Source organism: Tupaia chinensis, unplaced genomic scaffold (genome assembly GCF_000334495.1).
Source record: "Tupaia chinensis unplaced genomic scaffold, TupChi_1.0 Scaffold000354_1, whole genome shotgun sequence".
NCBI lineage: Eukaryota > Metazoa > Chordata > Mammalia > Scandentia > Tupaiidae > Tupaia > Tupaia belangeri.
The window spans coordinates 2,580,571-2,594,352 of record NW_006159849.1 but is presented as its reverse complement, the minus strand read 5'-3'; the positions used below and the strand labels follow the sequence as shown (position 1 = coordinate 2,594,352).

General features: G+C 35.5%; 1 protein-coding gene across 8 annotated transcripts in view; it reads right to left on the bottom strand.

The window, feature by feature from the left end:
• The window catches only part of RFX3 (regulatory factor X3), a 358,769-nt gene that overhangs the window by 205,193 nt on the left and 139,794 nt on the right, over positions 1 to 13,782 (bottom strand). For all 8 annotated transcript variants that reach the window (XR_003550050.1, XM_027773424.1, XM_006152432.3 and 5 more), the window contains one exon: positions 4,660 to 4,784. Coding sequence is in view for 7 of the 8 variants with exons in the window: in XM_027773424.1 (XP_027629225.1) it covers positions 4,660 to 4,784 (125 nt within the window). In the remaining variant the exon portion in view is untranslated. The remainder of the gene's footprint in view (positions 1 to 4,659; positions 4,785 to 13,782) is intronic.

The following is a 13,782-nucleotide window of genomic DNA, read 5'->3' as shown; positions in this document are numbered from 1 at the left end:
GGCTTTGAACAAAGAGAAGTACATAACAGTATGACTTAGAAATTTTCTGGTTCCTCCACATTCCAACACATATAATGTGTGTCTCAACAGCAACAAAAATAGTTGCAGGCTTTCTCTTTATGCCAAAAAGACCAAAGCAAGGTTCCAGTGAAAAGCTGAGTCAATAGAACTATCTTTGACATTGATACTATGATTTCAATATCATCATGGTCAGTAACAAAAGCAAAGAGCTTTTATAGGCATTCAACCATAGTGTGTAAACTCAAGGTTACAATAGCACATTAATGATTCAAACAGTACAGGCATGTCAGAGTAACAAGAAATTACTATAGCACTAGTCTTATCAGATATAGGTAATTTACATCCACAGAGACAAGATAGAATGCACTGGGGAGCTTCTAACATGATACTATTCTACTGAAAAAAAAGAAAAGAAAAAATGACAAAGAAGAAAAATATCATTCCAAATAAGTCTGGAAGGATGACAGTGTCTCCATGCAATTGCCATACTAACCAACTCTCGGGAATAAAACGCTTTGTTGACAAAAAGAAAATGAGAGCTCTCACCTTCTTTTCTGATGTAAGGGAAAGTAAGGTGTCACTTGTTTTAAATGTCCCAGAGTAAAGAACTAACTTGAGGAACAACAACAAAAAAAATCCTGTTGGAAATGAGCCATATGACAAAGCTGAATATTCTCCAAAGTATGGTACAGGTATACGTAGATTACTTTGTATGGGAATAAGAAAAAAGTGTGTAGGTCCACGTATGTTTGTATGTGGACATGTTATAAAATCTTCTATTTATGACTGGTGACAGTGATTTTACACTACTGGCATCAATCATTAGTTTTGTTTTTCATGTAAAAAGTAACTGAAGCAATCAGATCCCCTTTTCCAACCCCACATAGTAAGAAGACTAATTTTCCCTAACTCTGGTAAAAAGTTCAAAAGTTTGTCATTTGGCTCAATCTCTGCATTAGGAAACACTAGCCATGGATGATACTGTATGAAAAAGAGAAAGATTAAGTAAATTATTGCAACAAATAACCAACTCTCTTTACCCACTGAGCTCTGAGGCAGTCAAGCATTCACCTCTCAGGCAATTGGACAAGTCTCCTTGAAAAATATGGCCAGCGAAAGAGAAAGAGTAAAGATACCAATCACTGGGGGGTTCTTAATTTAAAAACCCAGACAAATAATACCATTTAAAGTCAATAAGACCTAGTAAGGCATTCAAATTAGCTTCTCATGCCCACATTTTTAAATATGGATAAATACCCAAAGATTATCTGAGAAAAGCTTTTAACATGAAAGACAAGAGACTAAAAACAAAAACAAGAGAAAAAAGGAAAGAATATCTTGAAAGAAACAGACTATGTAAAGAAAATAAATTAACTTTAAAAAAATATTCAGAGAGAAAAAATGATTACTACAAAATAAAACATGAAGCTATAAAAAAGGAACATACAGGGGTTTTTAATAGTATTTAAAGATTAAAAAATATTATAGCAGAAATTTATAGTAATAAGCTCAAACATGAAAAGCAGAAAAAAAAGTCAAAAATGTTAAAATTTTTTAAAAAGAAGGGAAGTAATCACAAATGAAAAATGTTCAGAAAATGAAGAATGTTGCCTAAAACTGAAGAACATGAATGTCTAGACTAAAAAGGTCCATCAAGGTTCTAGCACAATGTATGAAAATAGGCCCATACAAAAAATAGGCCCATATATCATCATGGAATTACAAGAAAAGGAGATGTAAAACATTCTACACACTTTCAGAAAGGAAAAATAAAAATCTCATAGGCCACATACAAAGAATCAGAAATCAGATCAGTGTTTGATTTGTCCATAACAATCCTTCAAACTAAAAGAAAGAAACACCATTATTAAATCCAACGTAAATAACTTATATAAGAAATGAAGGCAATCACCACTTACTCTCTGGCTAGATTTGTATAATATTTTTGTACAATGGTGATGTAGGCACTAAATGCTGACTGATCAAAATTAAGACAGAACTACAGAACTAGATTGAGATATGAAATTTTTGGTTCTGTACCTCAAAAACTACATATAGTTCAATCTAATACATTCAGGCTACATAATGTTTTGATCAACAATGGACAATATAAGATTATACATACAGTGTTATGGCCTCATAAACTATATCAGATAGCCTACATATGTAGTAGACTATACCATCTATGTTTGCATAAGTATACTATGCTGTTTACAAAATGACAAAATTGTTTAACAATGCATTTCTCAAAACATATCCCCAGTGTTTAGCAAAGCATGGCTACATATGAGAAATGGAAAGGGTGTGTATGTGTGTTGGGAACCAAAATAGGAACATGCTAAGATAGAGCTTAAAATCAGATGAAGAAGCAACAAAATAAGTTTGCTATTCTTAAATTCATGCAGGTAAATCAAAGTAATAGGTTAAAAGAGGTAAATGTAGGTGCCTCTGAGAACTAGTTTATGGGAAAAGAGGGGAGATTACGGACTGCCTTTTTTTTTAAATAACAAACCTTGGTATGTTACTTGACTTTTTATACTATTATTTTCACAATATAAGACCTCTAGTAAGCATCCAATGGTATATAAAATCAATAAAAAGAAAACTTTTTGTTAAAGGCGAGATGTGGGTGGGAGGGACAAGAGCTTGGGATAAAAGGCCATATATTTACTACTGATTGTAACGTCTCCAAAGGGCACTCAATAGCTCCATTGCACTCCTATGAGAGACAGGCACTCTAAAGCCATTCTTCTTCCACAAGTGAGATGACAACCAAACCAGAGTGAGTTTTTCAACACTTCTATAACACTGACAGATTGTTGAGTTATCTTTTAAAGTTAGATGTAACAATATCTCAAGTGTTGTTTACTTGCTCTTTGGATAACATGAATAATATTCAGTCTTGAAATTGAGGATGACATCGATACTACCAGAGGCTTTTAAAACATCATTTTAGAGACTCATTTTAAAGGTAGAAAATAAAAAATAAATATAATCAGTAGATTGAATCATGTCAAATTGCTTTTGAAGATAGAAACTACACATAGGGGCGCAATGGTTAAGGCACTGGACTCCCACATAACCGGTTATAGTTCAAGACCTGGAACTGTCGGTTTGCTTTCTCACTTTCGCTGTTTCTCTGTGTCGCCCTCTGGTGATCATACGTGCTCTATAGCAAATTTTAAAATGTAATAATAATAATGATCAATAAAAAATGTAAATAATTGCTAAAAAAGCAGCTATACATAGTTCAACATAATAAACTGGGAACATAAGGGATAGGAAGGGTGTGTGTGTGTGTGTATACATATATGTTTGTGTGCATATGTGCATTTGTATACACACAGGGTAGAAACTTAAAAGGAGTAGGCTAAGATTAAAAACATTTTTTTTCAGATTACTTACCTTACAGTGAAAGACTTCTCTGTTTCCAGCACTCTCTCCCAACCCAATTCTATATCCTTAAAAGAATACAACCTTGAGTTCTTCTATCATTTATGAAATGAAATCTTCCCCCGACCTCTTACTTATTACTGTAGGAACAATACTTACTTTAAGATATTTAAAGATTCTTTTTTTTTTTTTTTTAAAGGGGTTTTTGTTACAGGCCGCATGTGCTTGCCAACAAGACAGAGGGAAACAAAAGAGATAGAAAGCAAGAAATCATCCCCCGGGGTGGATGGCCACACTGCAATCCCTTCTCCTCCATTCTCCTTTCGGGATCTTGGGCACGCACGCACAAGTGCCCAGCGTGAGTTTAAGCCACCAGGTCCGCGACTCGAACCATGGCTGACTTGAACCATGGGAGTCCAGCGACACAGCCATTACATCAACTGTTGATCCCTAAAGATTCTTCTTGATACTAAAAAGTTACAGGCAAATCTTCAATCTCAAGATAATGCTATTTGACAAATGATCTTTCTCATACTTTAGAAGAAATGAAAAGCTAAAGTGTTCACAATTCAAATGCACAACTAGTACCTGGCGTAAATAGAATGATTTTCTCAATATTTTTCCAAAACAAGTCAAATGCCCTGATTGTAAGAACTGTAGTAAACATCTGATGATGAATTTGTTCCCAACTTTTTAAATGGGAAGAGTCAGATGTCTAGACTTTAAGATAATTTTATTTTCATTGAACAGTATTTATCAGTCACCTATGCCAAGTTACTTTTTAAAAAATACAAAGGCAAAATTACTGCCTAAAAGGGAACATGCATCCCTTCCCTCATTAGATACTACTGAGTCAATTAAATGAAAAATATTATTGCTGGTATTTCAGTATGAAATAAAAACGAAGTGGTAATAAACAAAGGGAAGAGAAGAAGAAAAGACAATCTAATTAGGTGGTCAAATCAGAAAAAAATAACTTTCTTTAGGAGTTAAGAGAGACACTTTCAGAATTGGAACTACAGTTTTTATTTCTCTATCTGTACAGCATAGCACAGAAAGAATACAGCACAGCACCCAGGAGACAAGCAAGTAATGCATGCTACATAAACCTAAGAACTGAACTCTGCCTGTTTTAGCACCCAATGAGGCAAGAAAGTAAATCTAAACAATCTTTGGACACAGCTATGCTAGACAGTCAGCACAATCAAAGTGGCAGCACCTTCTCTGGCAATAGCAGCTCCTTACCTGTTGTTGTACTGGTACCTGCTGTACTACCTGCGTAGGCACTGCTGCTTGACTAGCCACAGATGTTTGTAAAGTCACTGTCGAACCTGTGTCCGACCCAGTCTCTGATGTCTGCATGATGGTCTCTGAAATATAATAGAAAATGGTTTGAAGTGTTCTCCTTGTATAAACAGCTTTATTGTATTGGTTCTTAATATTTATACTGAGACTAATTTTCAACTCTCATAATACCTTTTATCCCAAAATACTGCTATGACAGTCCACGAGTGTTTACGGTCATTTTGGCCAATTTCAAATGAGTACAAATATTAATCTACATTAAAAAAATATTCCCATCAGCATCTCTATCCCAAGAGTGGCTGAACTTCATTGAAAGCTAGCTTCTGTACAATGAATCTGTTACAAATTATTTCAATCCCTTTATAAACTGTGGTCCAAAATTATGTCAAGAAACTCTTAATGGCTGGCTCAGCAGTACAGGAGTAATATACTCCTCAAGTGATGCTGCATTCATGTGGAAAATTGTGGGTTCGGTTCCCCAGGTGACCTATACATGTCAGGCATGTGTGCCTATGATCTTTCCTGTCTGGGACGTCTACACCACCAAGGTAAAAAAGATACTCTTAATTCTCAGAAAACAAACCCTACCTGACTTGATGCAAATATGTCATGATCTCTACACTCTTTTATAGGACATAAGAATGTCACTTATTCTAATTAGAATAAGTCTTTTTTATTTATTTATTTATTTATTTTTTAGAATTTTGCTGTAAGACAAAAGGCACATGTGCTCAAGAAGAGACAGACAGAATGTGAAAAATCACCACCCAGGGGATGGCCATGCCTCAATCTCTTCTTCATTTGCCTCTCATGATCTTGGGCATGCACATACATGTGCCCTTTCAAGCCTCTGCGTCTGGGACTCAAACTGCAGTCAGCCATGTGGGAGTCTAGTATCTCAACCACTATGCCACCTGCTGGCCCCAGAATAAGTCATTTCAAAGGTTCTTTCTAAATTAAAAAAATTACTATTCAGAGAACTAAAAAAATGTATGTTCAGGGGACCAGCAGTAGACATAATGGCTATGTCTCTGGACCCCCACGTAGTTGACCACGGTTTGCATCCCGTACCCAGTGGCTTAAACTCACACTGGGCGTGTGTGCGTGCATGCCCAAGATCCCAGGAAGAGAATGGAAAAGAGATGATGGTGTGGCCATCCCCCCGGGGGATGATTTCTCGCTTTCTGTCTGTCTTTCTGGCAAGTGCACACCCCCTATAGCAAAAACTCTCCAAAAAAAAAAAAAATTATGTCCAAAATCTAACTAAATATATACCCTAAACTTAGTTAAAGGATCAACTTTACTAATTATCTCTGTTTGTGCACTAAACTCAAAATTCGATTATATTCTTAAACAAAGATGACCAAACATCAACAGTGTTTAATATTTTGGGGAAATGGAGAGAAACATTATCATGTAAATGAGCTTTATAAACCAAGAACAAATTTTACTTTAACTGATATTTCAACACATCATTTTTCTAAAATTTCGTGCATGACCTTCTAGCACAGGATTAAATTACACAGCATTCACTCTAACTGTGCTTTCTCAGGTTTTCTTGTCTTGATATCCCCTTTGGTTACTTATACATTCACTAAACAAGTATGAATTTAATTTCTTTGCTATTAAGCAGGGGCCAGAATTCTAATTTTCTTTCCTCTTAGGGAGAAGGAACAGTACTTAACCTGGTGAAAAATACTGCATTATGGTTTAAAACTTGGAAGAATCTAATAGGTATTTTTAATTTTCCTGAAGAAAATTCTGGAAGAGTACTCAGTTTTTTCGAGGAGAAAATTAATCCCTCCCAGTATCTTTTGTGGTAGCATGATCTCTTCCCATCCCCCTCCCTATCTTTTATCATCTTATTGAATTTTAGAAATGGATCTCTGAGGACATCAAATCTCTTTTGATTTTATAAACAAGGAAACTAAAACTCAGAGAGGTTAAGGTATTTGCTCAAGGGAACAAGGGTAGACATGGGACCAGACCTTTCCACTTTGACTCCATGTTTAGTTTTTCTTTCTAGACTTTGACATTTGCAAGTCTTTAGGTGATTGAATATTTTCTGATTGTTTTGTTATATGAAACCCTAAAGCAGCTCAATAAACTTTAGTACATTCAAAATGTTAATTCACAAATAAATACATCCATGTAACAACAAAATATATTTGGGATGATTATAATCTCCACAGGTAAGGCGCCTCAGGCACATAGACTGGAGTTTATAAAAGACAAATAGTGGAGGCTATGGCTAATATCCCATTTATATTTATATATATATGCTAATGTTTACTCTAGGATAGTGTTGATATGTGGAATGGCCAATCTGCATATACTATTACTTCTGATTTTCCAAAAGAAGCTGAAAATCCTAATTTCTGTAAAAAATTTCACGAATGGTGGCTCATTTTTTAAAATGTAGCATTGCTCTCCAAACATACATACACAAACACACCCTCTATACTATGTTAAGACCACAGATATGCCCAAAAATATCTGAGAATGACAGCATTCGCTATCCAAAACTGTCGCCATATAAGATTACTGGAAGACCAATGGTTACACAAATCGAATACACAAATCGAAAACATTCTACCTCTTCCACTTTCTTTCATCAAAAGGAGGTGGGGAAGACACCCTCTCAAAATAGGAAAGCAATCAATAGCCAGGATCCTTTGCTTTATGACATACTTACAGACTATCAATGCCACTTGTGCTATAGCAGAGGAAATATTAGAGCAAGTGAGGCAATGCTTTTCTGCAAGGAATGAGGAATAAACCAAATGTTAGATAGCATCTTCAGTGAGGTTTTCTCTGTGTCTTTTGCCAACTACAAGATAGTTAGTGGTTTTTGTCAACTTAAATGTTCAGATGGAAAAGATAGGGATGCTAGCTATGACTTCTATTTTAAACTGCTCAATCCAAGGGCAGATGAGTTTTTTACAGTGAAATCCCTCACACTGTAACTTCCTATTTCCCCAAAAGCTGGCTAGGAACTTACTGAGATTATACATTGTATTGCAGACCAGCCTATACACCCCATTCTGTATGTGATCCCATACTTTGAAATCCAATGTTTTGTACTTTTAAGGTAATTGCTAACTCACAATAAAATACTTTAAGTAGTTTATCCGAGGATAAAAGGCATAGATTTGGAAACTGTCCCCCTAAGGACTATATCAGACTATAGTCTTTGTGTGGCTTGGAATAATTAAAAATCAAAATTCATAATTGCCAACATTCGAAAATCAGAAAATCTTGGTTAAAAAGCAAATTTCCACATTTTTTAACAAATATGAACAGTTGGAAAAGGTAAGCTCCTATTATATGTTTTACAAGCAAAATAAATGACTATACTCATTCATTTGCCTAACCTCTACAGGCATTTGAGTTTGAGACTCCTTTGAGAATAATCAGAAACCTATAGCTATAAAAACAGATTAAAGATGGAAAATTGCTTTTAGTGTTTAAAACAATATTGATGGATTTTATACGATTCATCTGTTTTGTATAGAACAGTAGTACCTGAACTTTGAACACTTCACTGATAGAAACGTGTAACTAGATGAGTGAAATTATGATAGTCCTCATCTTACCGATGAGTCAACTGAAACCCAGAGATGCTAAGTCACTTACCCAAGACTATACAGCTATGAAACAGAAAAGGAGGGTTTACACTAAAGCATGTGCTCTAAACTGCTAAACCATGTTGTATTGGAAGCCCTGAGTTTCATAACAGACATTGCATGGATATAAATAAAGAGAGTGAAGAAAAGCAACCTGGTGAACTTTTAGAAGGAGTGGGAGAAAAAAGAAAAAGATGTCAACTAGTGTATTTTAACCGTAGCAATCTTTACAGAATAGAGAAAAAAAAAAAAGAATAAGAAAAAGAAAAAAGAAAACAATAATTTTTGAGATGAGCTCAAAAGGTCATGACCATAACCATAATTAGTTCTCTCATTTAGTAAGTCTTCCTGAAGCCAAGCACTATTCTATGTGCTTTAATTTTAAATACGCTATCAGTTTAATCCTCAGAAGACTAGACCATACGATAGAGTGTTATTAGCCTCACTTAACACATGAAGAAAGTGAAGCACAAATGAATTAAATAACTTGCCAAAATCCACAAGGAAAAGAAATTGAATTCATCCAAAGTCTGATTCTAAAACCCATGATGTTAACCAGCATAGATGTTGCTTTACAACATCATGATGACAGAGTTTCCAAATGTAAAGCTAAAGACTGCTGGTCTGAACAGCATCTTTGGAATTCTCAATCTATAGTATTTGATCTATGCTTCCAACAGCCTCCTGTCTCTCTGACAATGAAATTAGGAAGTTTTCCCTCTCCTTCTACTAAAGCCATAATAAAACCCAAATAATAAGGTTTCTTCCCAGAAGTACTTTAACTGACTAATTCTGAAGAACTTGATTTAACAGATCAATTAGAATATGAAGGCATGTTTGAGAAGAATAACCCTCGTGCCAAATTCATTTAAACCTACGGACATATTCAGAGTATTCTGGTAGCTTTCCCACATTTCTGCAAAGTAAGGATAATCATATGAGAACAGAGTCTTAGCATGCCCCAGTTGCAGATTGTGTTTTACTCCCAGCATAACAGTTTATGAGTCCATTTGAGGTGTTCCTATTCACTCAGCAGTGGTTTCTGTTGCTTTGTTTATGTCTGGGAGTAATTTGGTTAGTTTAGTTGCTTCACAGCCTCCTTTCAAGTGATATTTGTTTATCAGTCACAAATGCAGTCACATTAATCCATTTTGATAAGCTAAATAAACCCCTGCAGTTTGTCAATGATGCAGCCCATATGTAAATGAGTCGTATATTCTTACAGGAGAGACATGCACAATTTCAGTCTAGTCATCCTTGCCTAATGTGGCTGTCAGGTGTGTCATGAGCAACAGATGCTTGTTTGACAAAGGACCTTTTTATTCTGGCTAATTAAGCAGTTGGACACACCCGCCTGTTAACGGTTCTGCTTTGTACAGCCAGCTCTGGCTGAATCATGCGAATCTACAGCTAAATAGGCCACATTTTGAAAGAAGGCTAATTAACCCCTAGGAGAAGAAGAAGAATATTGCAAAAACCCAGCTGCTGAATGCAACATGATTAGCATTTCTTCAACCTGATGGGCAAAACCAAGGCAAAGCAAATGTGTTTGGAACAAACATGTGTTATTGCAAGTTTTCAGGCATTCAAATGTTCTTTATGGACTTCCTGAAGATCATTTAATACACTCAAATTCACAGTTGGATTCCTTTCTTCACACACAATATACATGCCGGATTAAATGGTTTAATGTCTGACCTAATCAATCACTTATCAAACAGAACCATAAAACTAAGCTAGCTTAAAAACAGGTAGTATCCATCTAATTCTTATTGAGGTCTTACATCCTGAAATAACTGTTCCTCTAAAATAGCAGTCTATGAAGTTTGATTCTACCGCACTTCCTATATTGTTTTTAACACTACAGAATGTAACAGGTTCTAATTCAGTACAGAAGATAAACACCTATAACTTAATTTTCAAGTCTAAAAGATTATCCTTCCTTTGCCCTTAACATAGAAAGACAAAAAATGCTAATTCCAATTCTTACTTGAACCACATTAACCAAAATTATGCCACTCATTTAATAGGCATAGTAAAAATAAATCATGTCTAAAACGTGACCATATTCAAGAGTAAATTATTTCCAAGAACATCAGAAATCTAGTTCAACGTAAGATTTAATGCCATCTACAGAAAAATTAAACAATGTCTTTCATAACTGAAAATTACTATTTTTAAAATACAGAGCAAGGAACTTAATACCAGTATGCATTACAGAGAGTAAGATTAAAAGTCATTAAAATTGAAGTTCTACAGTGTAAAACTTTTACTACTAATATTCTGATTCAGCATCAGCGTTCTTAAATAAATGTGAGAAAATAATAGCACACACAGTGCCCTCAGCAACTAGAACCTCTACTGAAATTAACCACCAAGGCCACAGTGGGAGTGGAGATTAAGGTGCTGGATCACACATGGCTGACTCCAAGGTTCAAGTCTCAGATCCAACAGCTTGAAAAACACACCAGATATGTGTGCCTGTGTACCTAAAACCCCTAAAAGATATCAGAGGAGAAGAGACTGTGATATGGCCTTCTCTCCTGGGAGGTGATTTCTCACTTTCCCTCTCTTTCTGTCTCTCTCTGGCAAATGCACACCCCTTATGAAAAAGTTTTAAAAATAAAAATACTAGACAACTAAACTGAGCAATGCTTTTTTTAGGAAAAAAATTATTTAATTTCCTAAATATAAAATTAGTATAAAATGTACACATTTCTGACTATTCTTAAGTATATAATAAAAAATATTAAGATTAATTAAACTCTTCAAAATTAAGAAAAAGATAGTAACCACCTTTCAAAGACAGTGTAAAAAAGAGGACACAATTGAAATTATGCATGTTTTATATGTTTTACATTTATTATTTTATACATATATGGTTAATATTGGGTTATTGGAAAAGTCATGATGCATTTGTGCATAGAAAAATACATCATGACTTTTTTGACAACCCAATAAATTTAGTTTTTGAAACTTTAGCAAAAACATGCTAATAAGCTAATTATTTTACCTACAAATATAAAACACTATACCTTGGCTCTTTCCAACCCCCTTTACCTTATACAAATCAATCTAGTTAAACTGTAAACTGCAGTCAAATACCAAACCTTATTTTCTCAACACACACATCGTGAAAAGTTTATTCATCGTAAAACATAGGACTTTACCAAATCAATAAATCAAGTAAATGAGGGATATAAAAAGAAAATCCATGATTTTCTCTATTATAAAAGTTATGCCTCTTTACTTAGGATTGATGTTGTAATCCTCATGACTATGTACAATAAATCTTTTGTGCTAAACTGATCTGTAGAAAAATGATGGAATGATAATAGTGTAGACTATTCTGCAGTCATCTTTCTCTGATAACTGATGGCAGTGATTAATGTTGGAGATGATTAATCAGCACACTGGTAACATATACAGGTTGCCTGGGTAACTTTTTTCACCTTTCAAACAAGGGTTTTCTCTTAATTCTTCCCTTGACTCAGAATAAATTATGAAAAACAATTTAAGAAAAGGAAAATTAATGACTGCAACAGTTTTTATCTTAAAGAACTAGTTACTAAAATGTAAAACAATCCACTAACACTGAAGTCAAACTGCTAAAACGATAAAGGAATAGTTTGTTATTTGTTTTTATTTCTAGTTATTAAGAAAAGCTGTCATCAGACAGAGAGATAATTTTTTTTTTTTTTTGGAGAGGTTTTTGCCATAGGCGCGTGTGCTCGCCAGACAGAGAGAGACAGAGAGACAGAAAATGAGAAATCACCCCCCAAGGGGGATGGCCATGCCGCAATCCCTTCTCCTCCATTCTCCTCTCGGGATCTTGGGCACGCACGCACACGCGCCCGGCGTGAGTTTAAGCCACCAGATCCAGGAAGGGAACCGCGGTCGACTACATGTGAGTCCAGCGACACAGCCATTACGCTAACTGCTGGTCCCACATAGAGGTAATTTTTAACAGATTTATTTAATTTTATTTATTATTGTTTTTTTTAATTTGCTATAGAGCATGTGTGCTCACCAGAGAGAGACAAGGGCAGGGGAGAAGGGCAGGAAAGTAAGCTATCAGGTCCAGGACGTGAATCATGATCAGCCACAATACCTTAACCAACAGGCCATCTGCCGGCACCAGGCACAGAGGTAATTTGAAGGAAATGAGAACCAAGTGCTTGTCCAGTCAACTACTGGACCCATTCCAGCATTTTCTCCCACTTATATTCTTGAATTAATAGCCGATGTAGACTTTAAAAAAAAAAATAAAAAAAAAAAAAAGCAGTACCCAGGAAGTAGTTTAAAGAAAAGAAAAATAATGCCAAACAAACAAAACTCTTAAGAATCCCAACCTTACATTATTTCCAACTGGAAAGAGAACACATATACACATAATATACAGAAAGATATAATATACAGAAAGCGATTTAGGGCCAGTGGTGTGGAGGTTAAGGCAATGGATTCCCACATGGTTGCCCACAGTTCGAGTCCCAGACCTAGTGACTTGAAGATCACACAAGCCACAAAATCCTGAGAGGAGAATGGGGAGAGACAGGACTACAGCATGGCCATTGCCCCTCAAGGGTGAACCTTCCCTCTCTGTCTTTCTCAGGTGAGCACACATACCCTACGGCAAAAACCTTTTTTTTAAAAATAAAAAAGGCTTTCCAAAATATATGAGTTTCTGTCTATCAATCAATGGATTCCTGAGAGTGACTAGAATCTACTGAATTAATGATGATAACACATAGAATCAAAAGATAATGAACACTGAGTATTTTATCTTAAAGCTATTAGTATTTTCATTATTTCAGGTAAGTTCAAGAATAGCAACCATTTGTTGACCATTTACTCTGTGGTATACACTTTGCATACATTTAACCAGAATTTTTTCCATGAAATAGATATTCTCATTTTAGAGGGAAGCAAAGTGAATCTTGGAGATATGATATAATTTGTTCAGGGTCACAGAGTCATTAATAGACCAGGATTCTAGTCCAGGTCATCACCCTGCTGGCTGCTGCAAGGACAGCAGCAATGGACAATGAGGCTATGTTAGCAAATTCAACTTTTGAGAGACAAAGTAGTTCATGGAGTCTTTGGGCACTAAAAGAAAGAATTCTACATTTAAACCAATACATACAAATATCATACAAACTGTGAATATATATTATGTGATAGTATGTGATCAATTTACTCTTTTTTTCATTTTTGAGAGGTTTTTGCTATAGGGTGCATACACTAGTCAGAAAGACAGAGAGACAGAGACAAAAGGCCCCCCCCGGGGGGGTGGGATGGCCATGCCCTTCTCCTCCATTCTCCTCTTGGGATCTTCAGCACCCATGCACATGCGCCTGGCATGAGTTTAAGCCACCCGGTCTGGGACTCAAACTGCGGTCGACCACATGGGAATCCAGCGACATAGCCGTTCCGCCAT